Source organism: Balaenoptera borealis (genome assembly GCF_965194805.1).
Source record: "Balaenoptera borealis genome assembly, chromosome: 21".
Taxonomy (NCBI): Eukaryota; Metazoa; Chordata; class Mammalia; order Artiodactyla; family Balaenopteridae; genus Balaenoptera; species Balaenoptera borealis.
Window position 1 is genome coordinate 23557823 of NC_138880.1, and position 16710 is coordinate 23574532.

Here is a 16710-nt window from a genome sequence, read left to right on the forward strand (position 1 = left end):
GCAGTCGTGAACATCTGCTGAAATGTTATTGATAGAGGCTACTGGAAGGATCAGGGTGGGGGAGGGCAGCAAGCATAATGGGAACGAGAGTCTAAAAACCGATTTTAATCAGTCATCAAATGATTCTTTGCTGAAAAGGACTTGGGTGGTGCTTGGTTAAGGAAAGGAGCTTCCAGACATATCCAGGTAGCCACCAACTTGGTGATTAAAGGGTGCTGAAGATAAATCCCATCCACAGTAGTCAAGGGCTAGCTCACGTTATAGATCATAAAATGTTGCAAAATTTCTCAGCCTCCCCCATATTCCAGGGTATCATGATCATCAAAATCTTTAAATAACACTGGAATGAACCCTTACTGTGTTCCAAATCCTGTGCTGAGTGCTTTGCACACATGGTCATTTAATGCTCACAATAACTCAGTGAGGTAGGAGCTATTATTTTCCCTATTTAACAAAAGAGAAAATGAGGCATAGAGAGGGTGGATTTGTACAAAGTCACACAGCAAGTAAGAAACAGAGTTGGGTCTCCAGCCCACTCCTGCTGTCTTCAGAGTTCATACCCTTACCAATGTTTTTCCACTTCCAAAAGATATACTGTCCTTCAGAAGTTGCACAAAAATGCAAAATACCCCATTAATAGAGCCACTATCAAAAAAAAAAGGAAAATGAGTGTTGGTGAGGGTATGGAGAAATGGGGACCCTTGTGCATTGCTGATGGGGAATGTAACATGGTGCAGCCACTGTGAGAAACAGTAAGGTGGTTCCTCAAAAAGTTAAACATAGAATTGCCATAGGATCCACAATCCCACTGCTACGTGTATACTCAGGAGAACTGAAAGCAGGGACTCAAACCCATACTCGTACAGCAGCGTTCACAGAAGCATTATGCACAACAGCCAGAAGGTGGAAAGAACCTAAACGTCTATCCACATGCGAATGGATAAACATAATGTGCTATATCCATAAAGTAGAGTATTATTCAGCCTTAAAAAGGAATGAAAATTCTGATACATGCTGCAACATGGATGAACCTTGAAAACATTCTGCTAAGTGAAATAAGCCAGAGACATAAGGACAAATGTTGTACGATTCCATTTATATGAGGACCCTAGAATAGGCAAGTCATAGACACAGAAAGCAGAATAGAGGTCACCAGGGTCTGGAGGGAGGGGGGAATATGGAATTAATGTTTCCTGGGTACAGAGTTTCTGTTTTGGATGATGAAAAAGTTCTCGAAATAGATATTGGTGACGGTTGCACAACATTGGGAATATACTTAATGCTACTGAATTACACACTTAAAAATCGATAAGATGGTTGATTTTATGTATATTTTACCACAATTAAAAAAAGAAGAATGCAAAATGCTCTCTGCCCCTCTGGGCATTTTGTAACAGCGCCCTACGACAACAACTACAACAATTTTTAACTAATTTTGTTTTGTAAGGTCCCGTTTCAGAACAAATTATTCCTGAACCAGTCCTGCTTCTTCCTAAATGATATCGTGGGCGCAACTAAGAATTCCTCAGGTTAAAGTGCACACCTTAAAATAGAAGTAAAGTATAAACTGTTGCCAGCTGTTCCCTTGCCATAAATGGAAACACTTTGTTTTTCAGATGACCGTCCTGCTGGAACTCGGAGTGTGAGAGCTCCAGTTACAAAAGTGCACGGCGGTGCTGGCAGCACACAGAAGATGCCACTCTGTGACAAATGTGGGAGTGGCATTGTGTAAGTTTCATTGTCAACCCCAAAATTCATCATAAATCTTGCTGTCAGCTCTCTATTTCTTGTACTTTAAGACTCCGTATATAGAAAAGCCTTTAAGTTTTATGAAAAACAAATTTCTATTCATCAACTTGAAACATAATGTCCACACATTTGGCACATTTTGACCAGAATTCCTTCGATGTACCCCAAAATTAGCATAGAATGTGAGTCGGATATCTTGACGTATAATTTCAGATATATTCTGGTGAAAAGAAACCGCCCCAGAAGTATATTTAAAAAGTCATTTCCAAGAATAACTTCACTTCAAAAAGCCCTCCCTTTGTTAATGTATATAGTCTTTGAACACTTCCTTTTCTGTATAAACCCAGGAAAACAAATATGGGGGTCACCCAGTTATTAATTAAAACACATTATCTTTACGTGGTTTCTTAAGTTGCACAAATATTGAAATATGATTTTTAGACATAGAGTCAGCTTCCATTTCAAGGGACTTCATGTGTGAATAGCCACACTTGCTAGTTCAAATCTTCAAGTGAACCAGAGCGTTTCAGTCTCTCCACCTCATGCCCCATGTGGCCACCTCTTCCATCCCTTTTTTCTGTTCCTCTGTCATTAGCTCACACACTGAGGCACCATCTGTCCACCTACCCAGGACTCATCCCAGGAGGGCAGTGGGAGATAAGCCTGGTTACAGCACAGAAGGGGCTGTGAGACAGAGAAACAAGCAGGACAGGGAGCTGGGAGCAGACAGGACCTCATAACACACAACAGGTTGTGATGTTACCCAAAGCAATTATTGCTCCCAAGTCGGAGTAAACTGTTTTGATGGTAGAGGCCAAGTCCACCCACCAGTGGAAATTCCATCTCTGCCCTTTGACCTGTTCTCTCTGTATTCCATAGAATAGAGGCTGGACCACCAAGCTAGACAGTAATCAGAGGGACTTTTAGTTGTGTAGACAACAACCTTGGCCAAAATCAGAATCCTTTGCAGAGGTGTCTGTTTTATCTGTATCATCTCTCCCTCTTTCAAAGAAACAACAGGGAATGATCATGAAGTAAGGATCCTATCATTTTTCTAAAAAAAAAAAAAATCTGTTTGAAAAAAATCTGAAAAATATTCACACGTCAACAACAGAGAGACACATGCGAAGCTTTACTATGGTTGTCTTGGCTCTCCCTGACAACTACATCAGTTCCACAGCTGTGCCCAGGTTTGCAGCTATTGTTTCCTGACCGTGAAACAGATAACACCTGCCTTATCTGTAGTGCTGTCTGCCTTTGTATCATGTTTCTGGCTTTGTGGGGTTTTTTTTCACGAGGCCTCCTTTTCCCCCAACAGTGGTGCGGTTGTGAAGGCGAGGGACAAGCATCGGCATCCAGAGTGCTTCGTGTGTGCTGACTGTAACCTCAACCTCAAACAAAAGGGCTACTTCTTCGTGGAGGGGGAGCTGTACTGCGAAATCCACGCGCGGGCCCGCATGAGGCCCCCAGAGGGCTACGACACCGTCACTCTTTATCCCAAAGCTTAAGTCTCCGTCAGACGGAACATGCACTCACCCAGGCGCAGCCTCAAAGGCAGACGTTAACGGCTTGGGGCAGAAGTAGAGCAAAGAGCTGACTCCAAATGTAGAACCAAGCTTTTAGACACTTATTGTATCCTCAGGAGAAGGAATGGGAGGCAGATGCCTGCTATAACAGAAACATACATTCAACTGTATTTCTCTTTGGCGCTTGCAATAACTTAATGAAATTTAGAGCAATCATTTTTATGTCACACTCTATATTTTACATTTATAATATGACCATCAAACACGTAAACATCAAGATTTTAGGGGGAGTCTAATTGCCCTTCCTTAACCAGTTGATTTTGCAATTGCAGTACTTACGACAAATGACAATCCTGTATTCTAAGACAGCCTGCAGGTGTCTGTTATCTGTTTTAACTATAATAGTGCATGTCAGGGAGAAATTCCCTAGATCTCTCTAGTTTCATATTCAAACAGTTATACTACTGGATGCAACATACATGATAAATACATAAAACATTTTTAAAATACCTAACGAAGTGGCACTCAATGAATTCAGATAAAATCAACATTCCAATGAGAGGGCCCAGTCATATCTCGTCATGTACACTAACAACTCAGGTATTTTAAGAAGAATGTGGCTTCTTTAGTTTTCATTAACTCATTCACTCTTCTGAGCCCACAATTTCTGCTGATAGGAGGGGAAATTTTAAATTTGCTAGTTAAAGGTGATGCAGTCTCTCTCAGATTAAAACAGTTTCTGCTGCTTTGAAATAGTCTCTTTCATTTTAAATGTCTCTTTCAGATAAATATTCAAAGTCAAGGTTCAGGCTCTATCAAGGCTAGTTCTTTATTCAAGGCTGACCACCACCACCTTTTCCTTCCCAAGATGGCACCTCCAAGAGGAGACATTTAGGGGACCCCCTGAGGAAGGGAGGGGCTGCTGGTCTCCTGGGGTCCTGCTTGTATTCTCTGCTGAAATCCATGATTCCACTTGTGCTCTGTTTTCTCAACATAGTTGGGACCAGGCAACAAGCCCACCTCTACCACCACCTCCAAAAGTCTCAGTTCAGCCTTCCCTGGATTCATGGATCCTTTGCATCTCAGACATGAACCCCATCTGGCCCCTGGCTCTGCTTTGTCACCTTGCCTCTCACTATGGTGTCTCCACGGCAATGCCCTGTTACTTGCATGTCTTACCTACTTCCCATGCTCCTCACTGGGGACACAGCGGAGCTTGTGAAACTGTCCTCTCCAAGTACAAACATGGGAACCAGCAGGCTGGGGCGGTGGGGACTGTCTCAAGCCCTCAGTCTCACCACTGTGTCACAAAGTCATCTCTACCCTACTGCAGCTGCTGCCTCTGGGCCTGGAGCAAGGATTCTCCTATTGTCCCAGATGGAAAATAGGGCCTGGGTTGTATTGCTCTGGGATTCTCCCAAACTTAACTAATTATTTCTGACCCTGACCTGTCTGAGGTTTTGAACCAGTGAGAGGAGCCAGAACACCTGCCTGGCCCCTATGGGCATTTGAGATCAAAACTGGAACCCCTGAACCAAAACACAAATTCATTCACAGAGCTGTTCAAATAAACTAGAAAATTCTGCAATCAAAGAAATGAATATATTCAAATACATTACTTTTTTTGTTCAGATGTTATTTTAAAATATTTTTTCTGGTAAGGATATAATCTTAAAAGTTTGGAAGCTAGAGGGCAAATGCATGGTAACTGACTTAGGAAACCTGAGAAAGTTAAAATCCAAAGCAGCAACGGAGAAAACTGAAAACCAACCCAATTTACTCTCCAGCATCTTGAAACAGCATGGGAATTGACAGCACCAGGCATTTCTGGACTAGGGGATAAAGGTGGAGTTACGATAAGGAGGATCACATACAAGCTGTTTGAAAAGCACTTAATCCCCACTGTGTCCCCTCTCTGCCCCTCCCCCTCACACACCCAAGGCACTTGTCAGCGGAAGTGTGCCTGGTGTTATCTGGAGAAGGTAAAACAGCATCTCTGGAGTCAGGAAGTGCCGTTGAAGGTATGTGTACCACATTAAAAAGAAGTTAAATAAGAATGAAAGACTGATGAGAAGGAAAGTGTAGATTAGACATTATATTGTACATTAATGTACATTTTATGTTGGATATCAGACAATATTTTCCTTAAAATTATATTTTACATATTTTATATGTAGTAGAGTACATAATGAACTTCTTAAGTTCAGATGTTCAATAATGAGAAAAAAAAGTAGTACAGTTTGAAAAAAAGTAGTAGTATAGTTCTAATCTGAAATTCAGGAAAGATAGGGCTTAAAGCTGATAATTCAGTCTCTGTGACTAAGGCTTGTGAAGCATACTCTAAAATTGCATGTTCATTATTTTTATTCTTTTGACGATTAAATCTAGAAATTTAAACATATAGAGGAATTTATGACAGAACTAATCAATAGAAATGAATGCAATATAAAAATCGTTTTAAAATACGTAACGTACAGGGTGAAAATAGCAATGTTAAAATGGAAAGGAATTAAAACTTTGTTTAAAAAGCAAACAAATAACAGTATTTCCCCCATACTAGCATTTTGTCCTTCAATAATGAATTCACACCAGGTCTTATATAGGAATTCATGCCATGAACAAAGGATGCCAACTAGTTTTTATTTAGCTCTCAGAATACCATGTCTTCTTAGAAAGCAGAGTAGTCACTGTTTTTATATTTATAAGCTTATTAAAGCTAGCAATGAGCAATGAAATGATCCATGACAGAACTGGGCATCTATAAACTTTGGACTTATGATTAACTAAATTGCTGTTTTTTCAGAGTAAATGCAGAATAGAGTTGCTACACTCTCTACCAATAGGACGACTGTTTGAGTGAAAAACAGTTCTAGTTATCACATACACTTGCACCTGTGTAAGCAAAGGTAAAGCTAATGGCTAATGTGACATGCAAACAGTTTAGATTATCTCTACATAAGCTAATCTAAAGTTTGTCCATCACAGGAATATCCCAAGATAGGCAGAATGGAGCTTTGGGGTTCTTCTACTAACAACTTGAGTTGCAAAAGTTTGTCAAGTTGTCCTTTGAACAGATTTATTTCAGTACTTGGAAACTACTACTTACAACCATTATTCTATATTATCCTGTCATCATGGCCTAATGTTTTTTTTAAAATGCTGTGCCATCTGAATCTTAAGCATAAAAAAAAGAAAATTGGAGACAGATTGAGGGTATTCAGATAATTGAAGTAAATAAACCATTTACCTGATCTACATGACTATTTCAAGATAATCGTATTAAGCTTCTATTCATGTTGTAGAGTACTCAATAAATATTTAGTTGAGCACCTACCAAGTAAGAGATGTTGAATACTAGGCACAACAACAAAATGGATTTTTGAATGTGTTGGCTATATTTACAAATTGACATTTTCAAGCTAATTAGAATGCTTCATGCAATTAAGTTTAAAACAAAGCACCTAGAAGAAGTGGTTGCTTTATCATAATTTCTTTCTTTCAAATTCTGTAATACTATTATTCATCACTGCTCACATCAGAAGAACATAAAATGAGATATTAACATTATCTTCTGAATTAGCTCAAAAGTTTGTCCAAGTATGCAGAGAATGTCTAACAACATGTTTTCCTTCCTCTAAGAATAAGGCATGTCAGCACACCTCAACTTATGAAAAACCCAAAGCACAATTCCATTATCCAAAGAATAATACAATAGCTGCTCTTAAAACCTAATTGCTACCCCTATCATAAATATTAAGGATATAGATTTAAAATTAAGATATAAAATGCCAAATATTTGTTTGGGTTGAAAATTACTCCATTCATTTATTTATTCAACTATTCATCTGGCGAAGGAGTACATACAAGTCATTATTTCTGTACCAAGAGCAAAATTATGTTGTGAGTTTCAGAACTACCTCTCATGAGACCAAATTCCCATTCCATCTCCTTTTCTGAAGTAGAGGGGGTTGAAAAACACAGGTGTGTGAATTACTTATCACGTGTATAAATGCCAAAGTGCACATATATCTGTGGTTCACTAAAATACCAGGGTTATGCTACCAACGTCACATGCAAGAGCCTGCGTTGTGTACCATTATGCCACACACAGCTGCACATGCTGCCCTGCCTGCCCCTTCACACATCTGGGCTCCAGATGCTGCTGTCCAAGTTCCCAAAGCTCCCAACCATGACCCTTGCAGAACACTGCTTCATGCTGCAAACCTTCTCATTCCTCCTCATGAAGACTGTCCTTGATCCCAATCCTCAGATTAATGCTTGCTCTGCCAGCCAATGCAAAAGGCTAATTCCTGCTAACAAGTACTAATAATTTTCTACTGCCCCTTTTATGTCTAATACTTGTGTTTTGTTCTGGAGACAGCCCTTTCATCTAAAGGAATGCCTTCAAGGGTAGGAATTCTAGATATAGAAAAAAAAAAAGTGAGAAAGAGAACTTGAGGAATAGAGTGATGGGCATGATCTGGACCAAGAAGAAGACAGAGGGACTAACAGTCTCTTGGACCTTGGGAAGGTTTGGCCGATCTGTAGAGGTGATATAGAGCTTTCCCTCCCTCTGACCAAGGCCAAAGCAATGGGGAACGCAGTTTCTCTGAAACAAGGCACTTAGGTCAGATAAGTGCTGCGTTTGTGAATCTCACTGAGGGTGCGTAGGTGTTTACTGGTTTGAGTAAATTTAGCACTGGGGGTCTCGTAGCCTCTTCTAGACTGAAGAGTCTTCAACTCAGTTTGCACGATTCTGTGAATATGCTACATATCATAGAATCACACTTCAAATGAGTGAATTATGTGGTATGTGAATTATATCTCAACAATGCTGTTATTTTTTAAAAGAACACTATTAATAAAAATATGTATTTGTCACTAATCTGTTAGATAGAGTCCTAAGATTAGAAATGCACAGTAGCAAAAGAAACAACATGGGTAGGAATGTTCGTTCTTATTTAGATGCTTCATTTTCCTTTACCGGAAAATGCTTGATCATTGCTGATACAATAGCAATAAGCCAGCACTTACATCGCTCTTACTATGTACCAAGCAGTGTCCTAAGTGCTTTAACGATACTAATTCATCCAATCTTCACAGCAGCCCTGTGAGGTGGGTCCTCTTTTTCTTCCCATTTTACAGTTGAGGAAACTGAAACACAAAGAGGTTATCCAAGGTTTCTCCTGTAGTAAAAGGCGGAGCCAGAATTTGACCGCAGGTGGCCTGGCTTCCAAATCCATGCTCTAGACCACCTCACATTATCTCTGCACAAGAGATTTAGTAGCTTTTAGTTTAAGATGATTATAAGGCTTTCATGGGACAACAAAGCCCTCAGTACGCTTTGTAAAAATTATCACCTAGATTCCATTTCAGTATAACTTACTCCAGGTATTAGAGCTTGGTGGTTACAAAAATGAGCTTTGGACACGGGCAGAGCTGAGTTGAAACCAAGCTCTACAATCTCCTAGCTGTAAGGTATAGGGGAAATCATGAAATCTCTCCAGACCTCAGTTTCATCAACCATAAAATTAGGACAATATCCCTACTCTACAGGTTTGTTATAAGGATTAAATCAAGATAATTCGTATCAAAAGATCTAACAAATTTCCTAGCAAGTAATACGTAAGTAAGCACCTAACTATTATTATGTATACTTTTCACGGTTTAATCATAGATTCAAAATGGTGGCTTTATTCCTTCTAATTGTTCTTTGGTGTTGGAAATCCGGGTCCAATTACAATGAGCACAACTGTGTCAAATTGGAAGAGTCACAGAACTAGACTCCTATCCTTGGTGATCCCAGGAGAAGTGACATTTCACACTAAGACAGATCAGGTTCAGGAAGTCCACTGGAACTTTTCTTCATTTGAGGAGGACAATTTTAAAAGCCTGAGTTCACAAGCAACCTGTCCCCACCAAAGACTCACTGGCAATATTCTACGTTATAATCTTATAGCTAGAAAGAAAACTAAGGTCCCTCAATTGCCTACATCTATTTTATTTAGTATATATATATATACATTTTTTTTTTAGAGATTTTTTTTTAAGATTTTTTAATATTTATTTTATTTATTATTATTTATTTTCGGCTGCACTGGGTCTTCGTGGCCAGGCATGGGCTTTCTCTAGCTGCAGTGAGCGGGGGCTACTCTTCGTTGCGGTGCACAGGCTTCTCATTGCAGCGGCTTCTCTTATTGCAGAGCACAGGCTCTAAGCGCATGGGCTTCACTACTTGTGGCACATGGGCTCAGTAGTTGTGGCTCGCGGGCTTAGTTGCTCCGCGGCATGTGGAATCTTCCAAGACCAGGGCTCGAACCCATGTGCCCTGCATTGGCAGGCAGATTCTTAACCACTGCACCACCAGGGAAGTCCAGTATATATATTTTTAATTGAATGCTTACAAAATTCTTGACATAATATTGGTCACATTCAAATGTAATTTTTTCCTTACAACTTTGCCAACTAAATATTTTATAGATGAGGAAAAGTTTCAGAGAGTTTTAACTTTGGTACAGGACCAAACAAGTAGGGGAAAAAACAGCATTTAACCTCACTAATATTCCCCAGTAATAAGTCATATGGCTTGGAAATCTTTAAACCTATGAATCCTAGACATTGTTATAATTCTCTATTGTATTATTTTATTTACAGCGACGTTTACTTACAGTCTATGTTTGTTCTCTTTATAATAAAAATCATTTCTTCCGTGAGTGCTAGAAAAAGGTAGTGTGGAATAATAAAAATATTAAGTCATGATATGATTAAGTAAGGCGTAAGTAAGAAGACTGTCATGAAAATAGCTCTGGATGAAGACTGGACTCACTGGGCTTCGACTTCTTTTCTGCAGAATGAGGGAAACAGACTGGATGACCCCTGAGACTTCTACCAGCTCAAAAAGTCACTGATCTGTTCTTGACATTGTCTTTATTGGTGTTAACTGGCTAGACATTCAGTTTAGTGAAGGCATGCTGTCAATGTGGCCAGGCTCTTGGTTCAATTTAGAAGTTTCATTCTGTTCCATGGTCACGGATACCACCTCTGACTCATGTCATAGCTCACAGTTGAAACCAAACAAGGAATATGAATTTATCATTGCAAATTCATTAGCTCCACTGGAAGCACACATTCTAGGTATCTTTATACAGCAAGGGAAATGAACTCCTTTTATTAATGTGTGATCAAGTGACCTGAGTTAGTGCAACTCCTTCGGTATCTAAAAAGCATAAAGCAGCTTAGCATTAGGAAGAAGAAGGTCACATACTGCGAGCTGAATTAAAGTCTACAAGAAGCTACAGAGACTCCGACCGCTATATTTATTCAAACCAATAAACACCTACGTAGCCTCGATAAGCTTCACAAACAGAGCACTTATCTGACCTACATGCCTCAGTCCAGAGAAAGTGCATTCCCCATCGCTTCTGCCTTGGTCAGAGGGAGGAAAGCTCTATATTATCATCTCTGTAGAACGGCCAAACCTTCCCATGTTCAAAGAGACTGTTCGTCCCTCTTTCTTCTTGGTCCAATTCATCTCCATCACTCTATTCCTCAAGTTCTCTTTCCAACTTATTTTTCCCGCTCAGTCTTTCTGTGTCACTGACTCTTCTCAGCCTGCAAGCATGCTCAAGTACTCTACACCAGCCCAGAAATCTCTCTTTCCCTAACATCTGTTCCTTCTCAAGCTCCCTTGATGTTCCTCTGCCTATCCCTGAGCACACCAAACTTCACTCTGCCTATCCCTGAGCACACCAAACTTCACTCTGCCTATCCCTGAGCACACCAAACTTCACTCTGCCTATCCCTGAGCACACCAAATTTCACTCTGCCTATCCCTGAGCACACCAAACTTCACTCTGCCTATCCCTGAGCACACCAAACTTCACTCTGCCTACCCCTGAGCACACCAAACTTCACTCTGCCTACCCCTGAGCACACCAAACTTCACTCTGCCTATCGCTGAGCACACCAAACTTCACACAGGTAGATGGACTCCACTTTCTTAGTACCCCCACTACAGTACACCATATTAATAAGTCCCCTTAAGGCTGCAGTCAACTTCCTAAGAGCCAGAGCTTGTGGTTATTCTTAGTGAGTTGTGGGGTTCATTCTCCTATATAGATGAAATCAGGTTAAAATTAACTCTGAAAGAAACTTAAAGCTGGCTGTGGCATCAAGCCTTTAAGCTGTTGAAGGCCCGCTACCCATCCAAGAGTCCTAAGTCACCAGCACAGAAGTCCCCTCTCTGACCAAAGCACTAACCTTATGACAGTTGCCCAAATTTGTTATGTTTTAGGAGTGGTTTGGTCACTTTTTCACACTACTATAGATCTCAGCTATGATTAATGATAGTCTTGTGATCTCAGGTTTTAAAAAAGATCTCCTGAAGCTAAAAAACCCGGAAGTATTTTAGTCTGGTCATAAATTGCTAAGAATAGATTTGACTAGCTTGTTTTTGTTCAAGCTCTTGAATTTGTTCCAGATTCTTGAATCTGCAGCTGTTAGTCAACAGGTGAAAATGGATTCTCTAAGAAGAGCTACTCTTTGAAGACTCTGAAATATTGTGACTCACAGTTTTTTTTAAAACGATTGGCAGTACAGATTTTAATTCCAACCTTTAGCAATGAGCTTCACAATAAAAAAATAAATCAGATTTTTTCAGGGCAGTTGCTGGACTGACTGACATGTGTGGCCAGAGAAAGCATACCCCGTGACAGAAAATGCTCCACTGTCTATCTGATATGAGGTCGAAGGAAATAGAAACAATCTCACCACACTGAGAAGGTAGTACAGGTGACGTGTGACACCGTATCAGGAAATAGGAACTCAGTTTCTAGCATTAATATTTATACCACCTTTATACTTTTGGAAAATTTAGATGAAATATTGTCCTATCTCATAAAATTATAACTTGTTATGGGGGACAAAACATCAAAATAAACTGATTTGGGCAAAACCAGGGTCTCAGAATCAGGAGTCTAGCACCGACCAGTTAAGAGAGTTTTTGAAAAGTTCCTAAACCTCCCCATGTTTCAGTTTTCCCCACACAAATCTGGAAAATAACTTTTTTCCATAAAATTCCACAATTCTCAACACCATTAAGTAAAAGCAAGAATATTTCACCAAGGGCTTCCCTGGTGGTGCAGTGGTTGAGAATCTGCCTGCTAATGCAGGGGACACGGGTTCGAGCCCTGGTCTGGGAAGATCCCACATGCCGCAGAGCAACTAGGCCCATGAGCCACAATTACTGAGCCTGCGCGTCTGGAGCCTGTGCTCCGCAACAAGAGAGGCCACGATAGTGAGAGGCCCGCGCACCGCGATGAAGAGTGGCCCCCGCTTGCCGCAACTAGAGAAAGCCCTCGCACAGAAACGAAGACCCAACATAGCGATCGATCAATCAATCAATCAATCTTTAAAAAAAAAAAAAGAATATTTCACCAAAAGCTTAATTTGGGGGCGGGGGGGGGGGATAATTACATTAGGGAGGGAGAAAATTGAAAGTCCACCAGAGTAAGTGTTTTAATTCTCAAATTTGGTTACCAATTTCAAATGGGATAATGAACCCATTCAGTGTCACAGGAGCAGGAACAATGATAGGTAGGGCCGGGCAAGTGTAATGCAAATTTTTGCCAGATTCTTCTGAATATCACTGAGCCTTCATTTCTATGTACTGAAAACCTGAGTGCTACAGAAAACACTGGGTGCTCAACAGAGAATCTCAGAGACCCAGGGTTCTCCTGGTCTCACTCAGGAGAATGGGGTTTTCCCCATTTCTGCAGTCTAAAGGAAATTTCACTATACTATGCCTTTTATCTAATTCTAATCTATATGCTGGGTAAGCAAATAATCACTTTACCTGACTTTAGCAACTTGGCAATGAGGAACTTTAGGTTCAAGATTAGTAGAATATGAGCACACAAAAGAAAAACACATTGTAAAATATATTAAAATATATAGCTGGTATGGAAAATCACATTCTTTACAATAAATGATGGGTCAATTGGATAGGCATATAAAAAATGGATATTGACACCTACCTCACACTCTGTATAAAAATCAATTCCAGATGAATAGCAAGTCTAAAAATGAAAGGTAAAACAATAAAGCTTTTAGAAAAAAAAAAGCATGGAAGAATCATCTCATGACTTTGCAAAAGCAGGCTTTGGGTGTCCCATCCCAAGGTGGGAAAAGAAAGCATCCGCGTGGGTGGGAACACTGGCATCAGCAGTCGGAGCTCAAGCAGGGTGGGGAGGGTGGCCCTGCACGGGCCTGGGCGTGCATGGTGTCACAGGCAGGGAGGACGTGAAGGTCTCCTCCACAGAGAGGAGGCCCAGCCTGCAGTGACGGAGCCCAAAGGGATGAGGAGTGTCTCTAGGTGGAGAGGAGGCCCGGCATAGGGTTCAGGGTCTCAGCGGAGTCGGGAAGGGGCGATACAGAGTCCTGGAACCTAAGTGGGATAACGAGGGCATCCATGTGGGGCTGATGGTGAAAGACTGGCATGAGAGAGCATATAAGGAAATATATAAGGGATAATGGAAGTCAACTTTCTCATCTGGAAAGGGAGAAAACTAGAAAGAGCACTGTGATGTTGCATTGGAACTGGAGGCATTGTGAACTCATGGTTCTCGATACAGATAAATAAACGTGGATGCGAATGTGTGTGTGTGCTTGTGTATATGTGTATACGTACCCAGGCAGACATTCCCTTGCTCTATCTACTAAGAGGGCCTGGGAGCAGCTACACCTAGATAGCAACTCAGCGCTCACATCCTGGCTTCTAAATACCATTCTCCTCTAAAAGAAACCAAGACTCCTCGGAGAAATGGCTGATTTCAGGGCTAGGGCAGGGAAAATACAGGATAAGCATGAAACATCTGACTGTGTCAAGCAAATTAAAAAGTGCTCTAGTAATGAAGGAGATGTGTCAAAAGTATGCAGAGGCCTGCTAGAGACACTCGCACTGACCCAATTAGGGAAATTTAAGCAACAGTATAAATCATGTCAGCAACAGAAGATAATCCATTCTAACCCACTGAATAAAACAGGCAACTCTGGGTCCATGAGACTCTGAGTAAAGAGGCATGTCATGACAACTACATGTAAAGCAAGATGTTGGACTGGATCCCTTTGCTGTAAAGGACATTATTGGAAGAACTGGTCAAACTTTAGTGGGGTCTGAGGATTAGATGCCAGTAATGTATCAATGCTCATTTCCAGACTTTAATGGCTGTATTGTGCTCATGTTGGAGTGTCCTTACAAGATACACATCAAAGTATTCGGAAGTGACGGGACAACATGTCAACAACTCACTCTTAATGGCTCAGGAGAAAATGAAATATGTATCAGACTATACTTCCAACTTTATTATAAGTTGGTGATCTCATTTCAAAATTTAAAACATAATGGAGACCAAAAGGGCAAAAGCACTGGAAGAACTGAAAGGTATCTCAAGTCCATTTTTACAATTGAATTAAAGATCTATTCTTTAAAAATGCATAGACCTAAAAAACATATTTGTTGAAGAAAAAGAGCAAGCTGCAGAATAAAATGTAAACTATGATACCATTTATGAAAAACTTTAAAACAAACAAGGGCAATCATCTCTATTACTCATTATAATTAGTATAAAAATATAAGAATGGACTGTAAGATTGTACCCTAAATTCATGACAATGGTTTCTTATGGGAGGAGTGTAGGGAAGAAGGAACAGAAAAGGAAGTGGTGGGGAGTTCCATTCTATGTGATTCTTTATTGTTTCTAAATAAAAATCAAATATGCCAATATAATTATAACTGTTAATTCTGGGAGATGGAAGCAAAGGGTTAATTATAGCATTCTTTGCATATTCCATCATTTTAAAATTTCTCAAAAAATAATTTAATAAATAAAACGTAATGAGGACTTTACATTTTATAGGCCATATAAATGTGCATTGACTGAGAAACTTATAAAATTTTTTATTTTTTGAACTTTGGCAAGTTCATCACAAAGTGGATGCACAATACAAATTAGACAACACAAACTATCTCTTTAAAATATATACGTGTTCCGGTATTTGAGCTAAAGTAGTTGAATCTTTTTCAATTGAAGTGTCAATTTTTTTAAAACAAGGATGAATCACAGGAAAAAATGTCAGCACTCTTAATGGAATCTCACCTGAGACTCTGGGGTCTAGAGCTGCCATCACTGGCAGCCTCCTATGTAACTACTGAACCTACTGTAGTAGGACCCTTTACAGCAATCCTGGCCTGTTGTGGAGATAAGTAAACTCATGCTCAGAGATAGCAAGTCACCGAGTCACCATTACCTGCAAAGTTCAGAATGGAGGGAGTTTCAAGCAGGTTGTGATTGGTGACACGGTTTTAAGTGGCCATGAGTAATCAGAAAAGACTTCCCTTGACATACATTCACAAATGCAGTGAACAACCCCAAAATGATGCGTCCACCATCCACCCCCATTCTGGGGGTTCATGTTCTCTTCTTACCCTTCCAGGTTCTCTCTCACCAAAGAACAGGGTCTCCATGTGCAACTGTTGATGTGAGGCCCTAACATGGGGCCTTTTCTGAGGGGATGCCATTCATGTCATAGACACTGTAATTACTGAAGATGTTTTTTAAATTTATTATCTTTGTTGGCTCCAAAGATGGGCTTTTTATATATTAATTACAATAATTTTCTGACAAATAAATTATTCCTATTCTAACTGAGAATACACATACGTGATTTAGTTTACTAAAGAGAAATGAGTTTGATAATCAAATGATCTTGTTGACCTAACACCTAAAATCAACTGATCTTCTAAGTAAAGAACTGCTTCTCTAACTGATGAACTGATTGGGAAGTATCTTAAAATTAGAGTAGATCTCTATTGAAATTAGCACACTGGCTAAGTTTGAGTTTTTGATATTATAGCTCTTATCATCTGCTTTTTCTATTCTGTGCTAAATGGTGTGGCTGAATCCTCTCATTTAAATCCACAAGTAACTTCTCTGTATACATTTGCCATCATAATCCACGAATATTACATAGACAAATTAGTTATTATAGAATATTATATTATGTTAATTATCAGGTTACTAGATATTAAAATATAATGTTACATAAAGTAGAATATTTTATAGTAATTTCTTATTTGTTATGGAAATTTCATTAGTATGGAAGTTAACTTACTAAAATGTAATGCTTTTTTATCTACATTCTCCCTTCAAAATACTGTAATTTATTCAGAATAGTAATTTAACAGACACATTGATGAAAATTTTTGTAGCTCTTCGGAAAAAATTAACTTTGTCAATATCAATCATCAATGGAGAACCTAAGTTCTCAAAATTACAATTTGTTGAAATTGTCTACACCACCACAAGACTGTCGAATCTTCTAGACACCATTCCTATAGGCTAAAAAACAAGAAATTACAGCAAGTAAACATTGAACC

The 16710-nt window shown here is 39.6% G+C and overlaps 2 protein-coding genes across 12 annotated transcripts in view; one reads left to right on the plus strand and one right to left on the minus strand.

Moving 5' to 3' along the window:
• Nucleotides 1–4876, plus strand: part of PDLIM3 (PDZ and LIM domain 3) — a 31668-nt gene extending 26792 nt beyond the window's left edge. For 3 of the 6 annotated variants that reach the window (XM_082375339.1, XM_082375338.1, XM_082375341.1), the window contains 2 exons: nt 1617–1728; nt 4273–4876. In XM_082375339.1, the coding sequence (XP_082231465.1) occupies nt 1617–1728; nt 4273–4663 (503 nt within the window). In that variant the 3' untranslated portion in view covers nt 4664–4876. Of the gene's footprint in view, nt 1–1616; nt 1729–3067; nt 4029–4272 lie in introns of those variants that run through there. The other 3 variants (XM_082375342.1, XM_082375340.1, XM_082375343.1) reach the window with 1 other exon arrangement.
• Nucleotides 1–16710, minus strand: part of CFAP96 (cilia and flagella associated protein 96) — a 157354-nt gene that overhangs the window by 105116 nt on the left and 35528 nt on the right. The gene's annotated exons all lie outside the window — the stretch shown is intronic.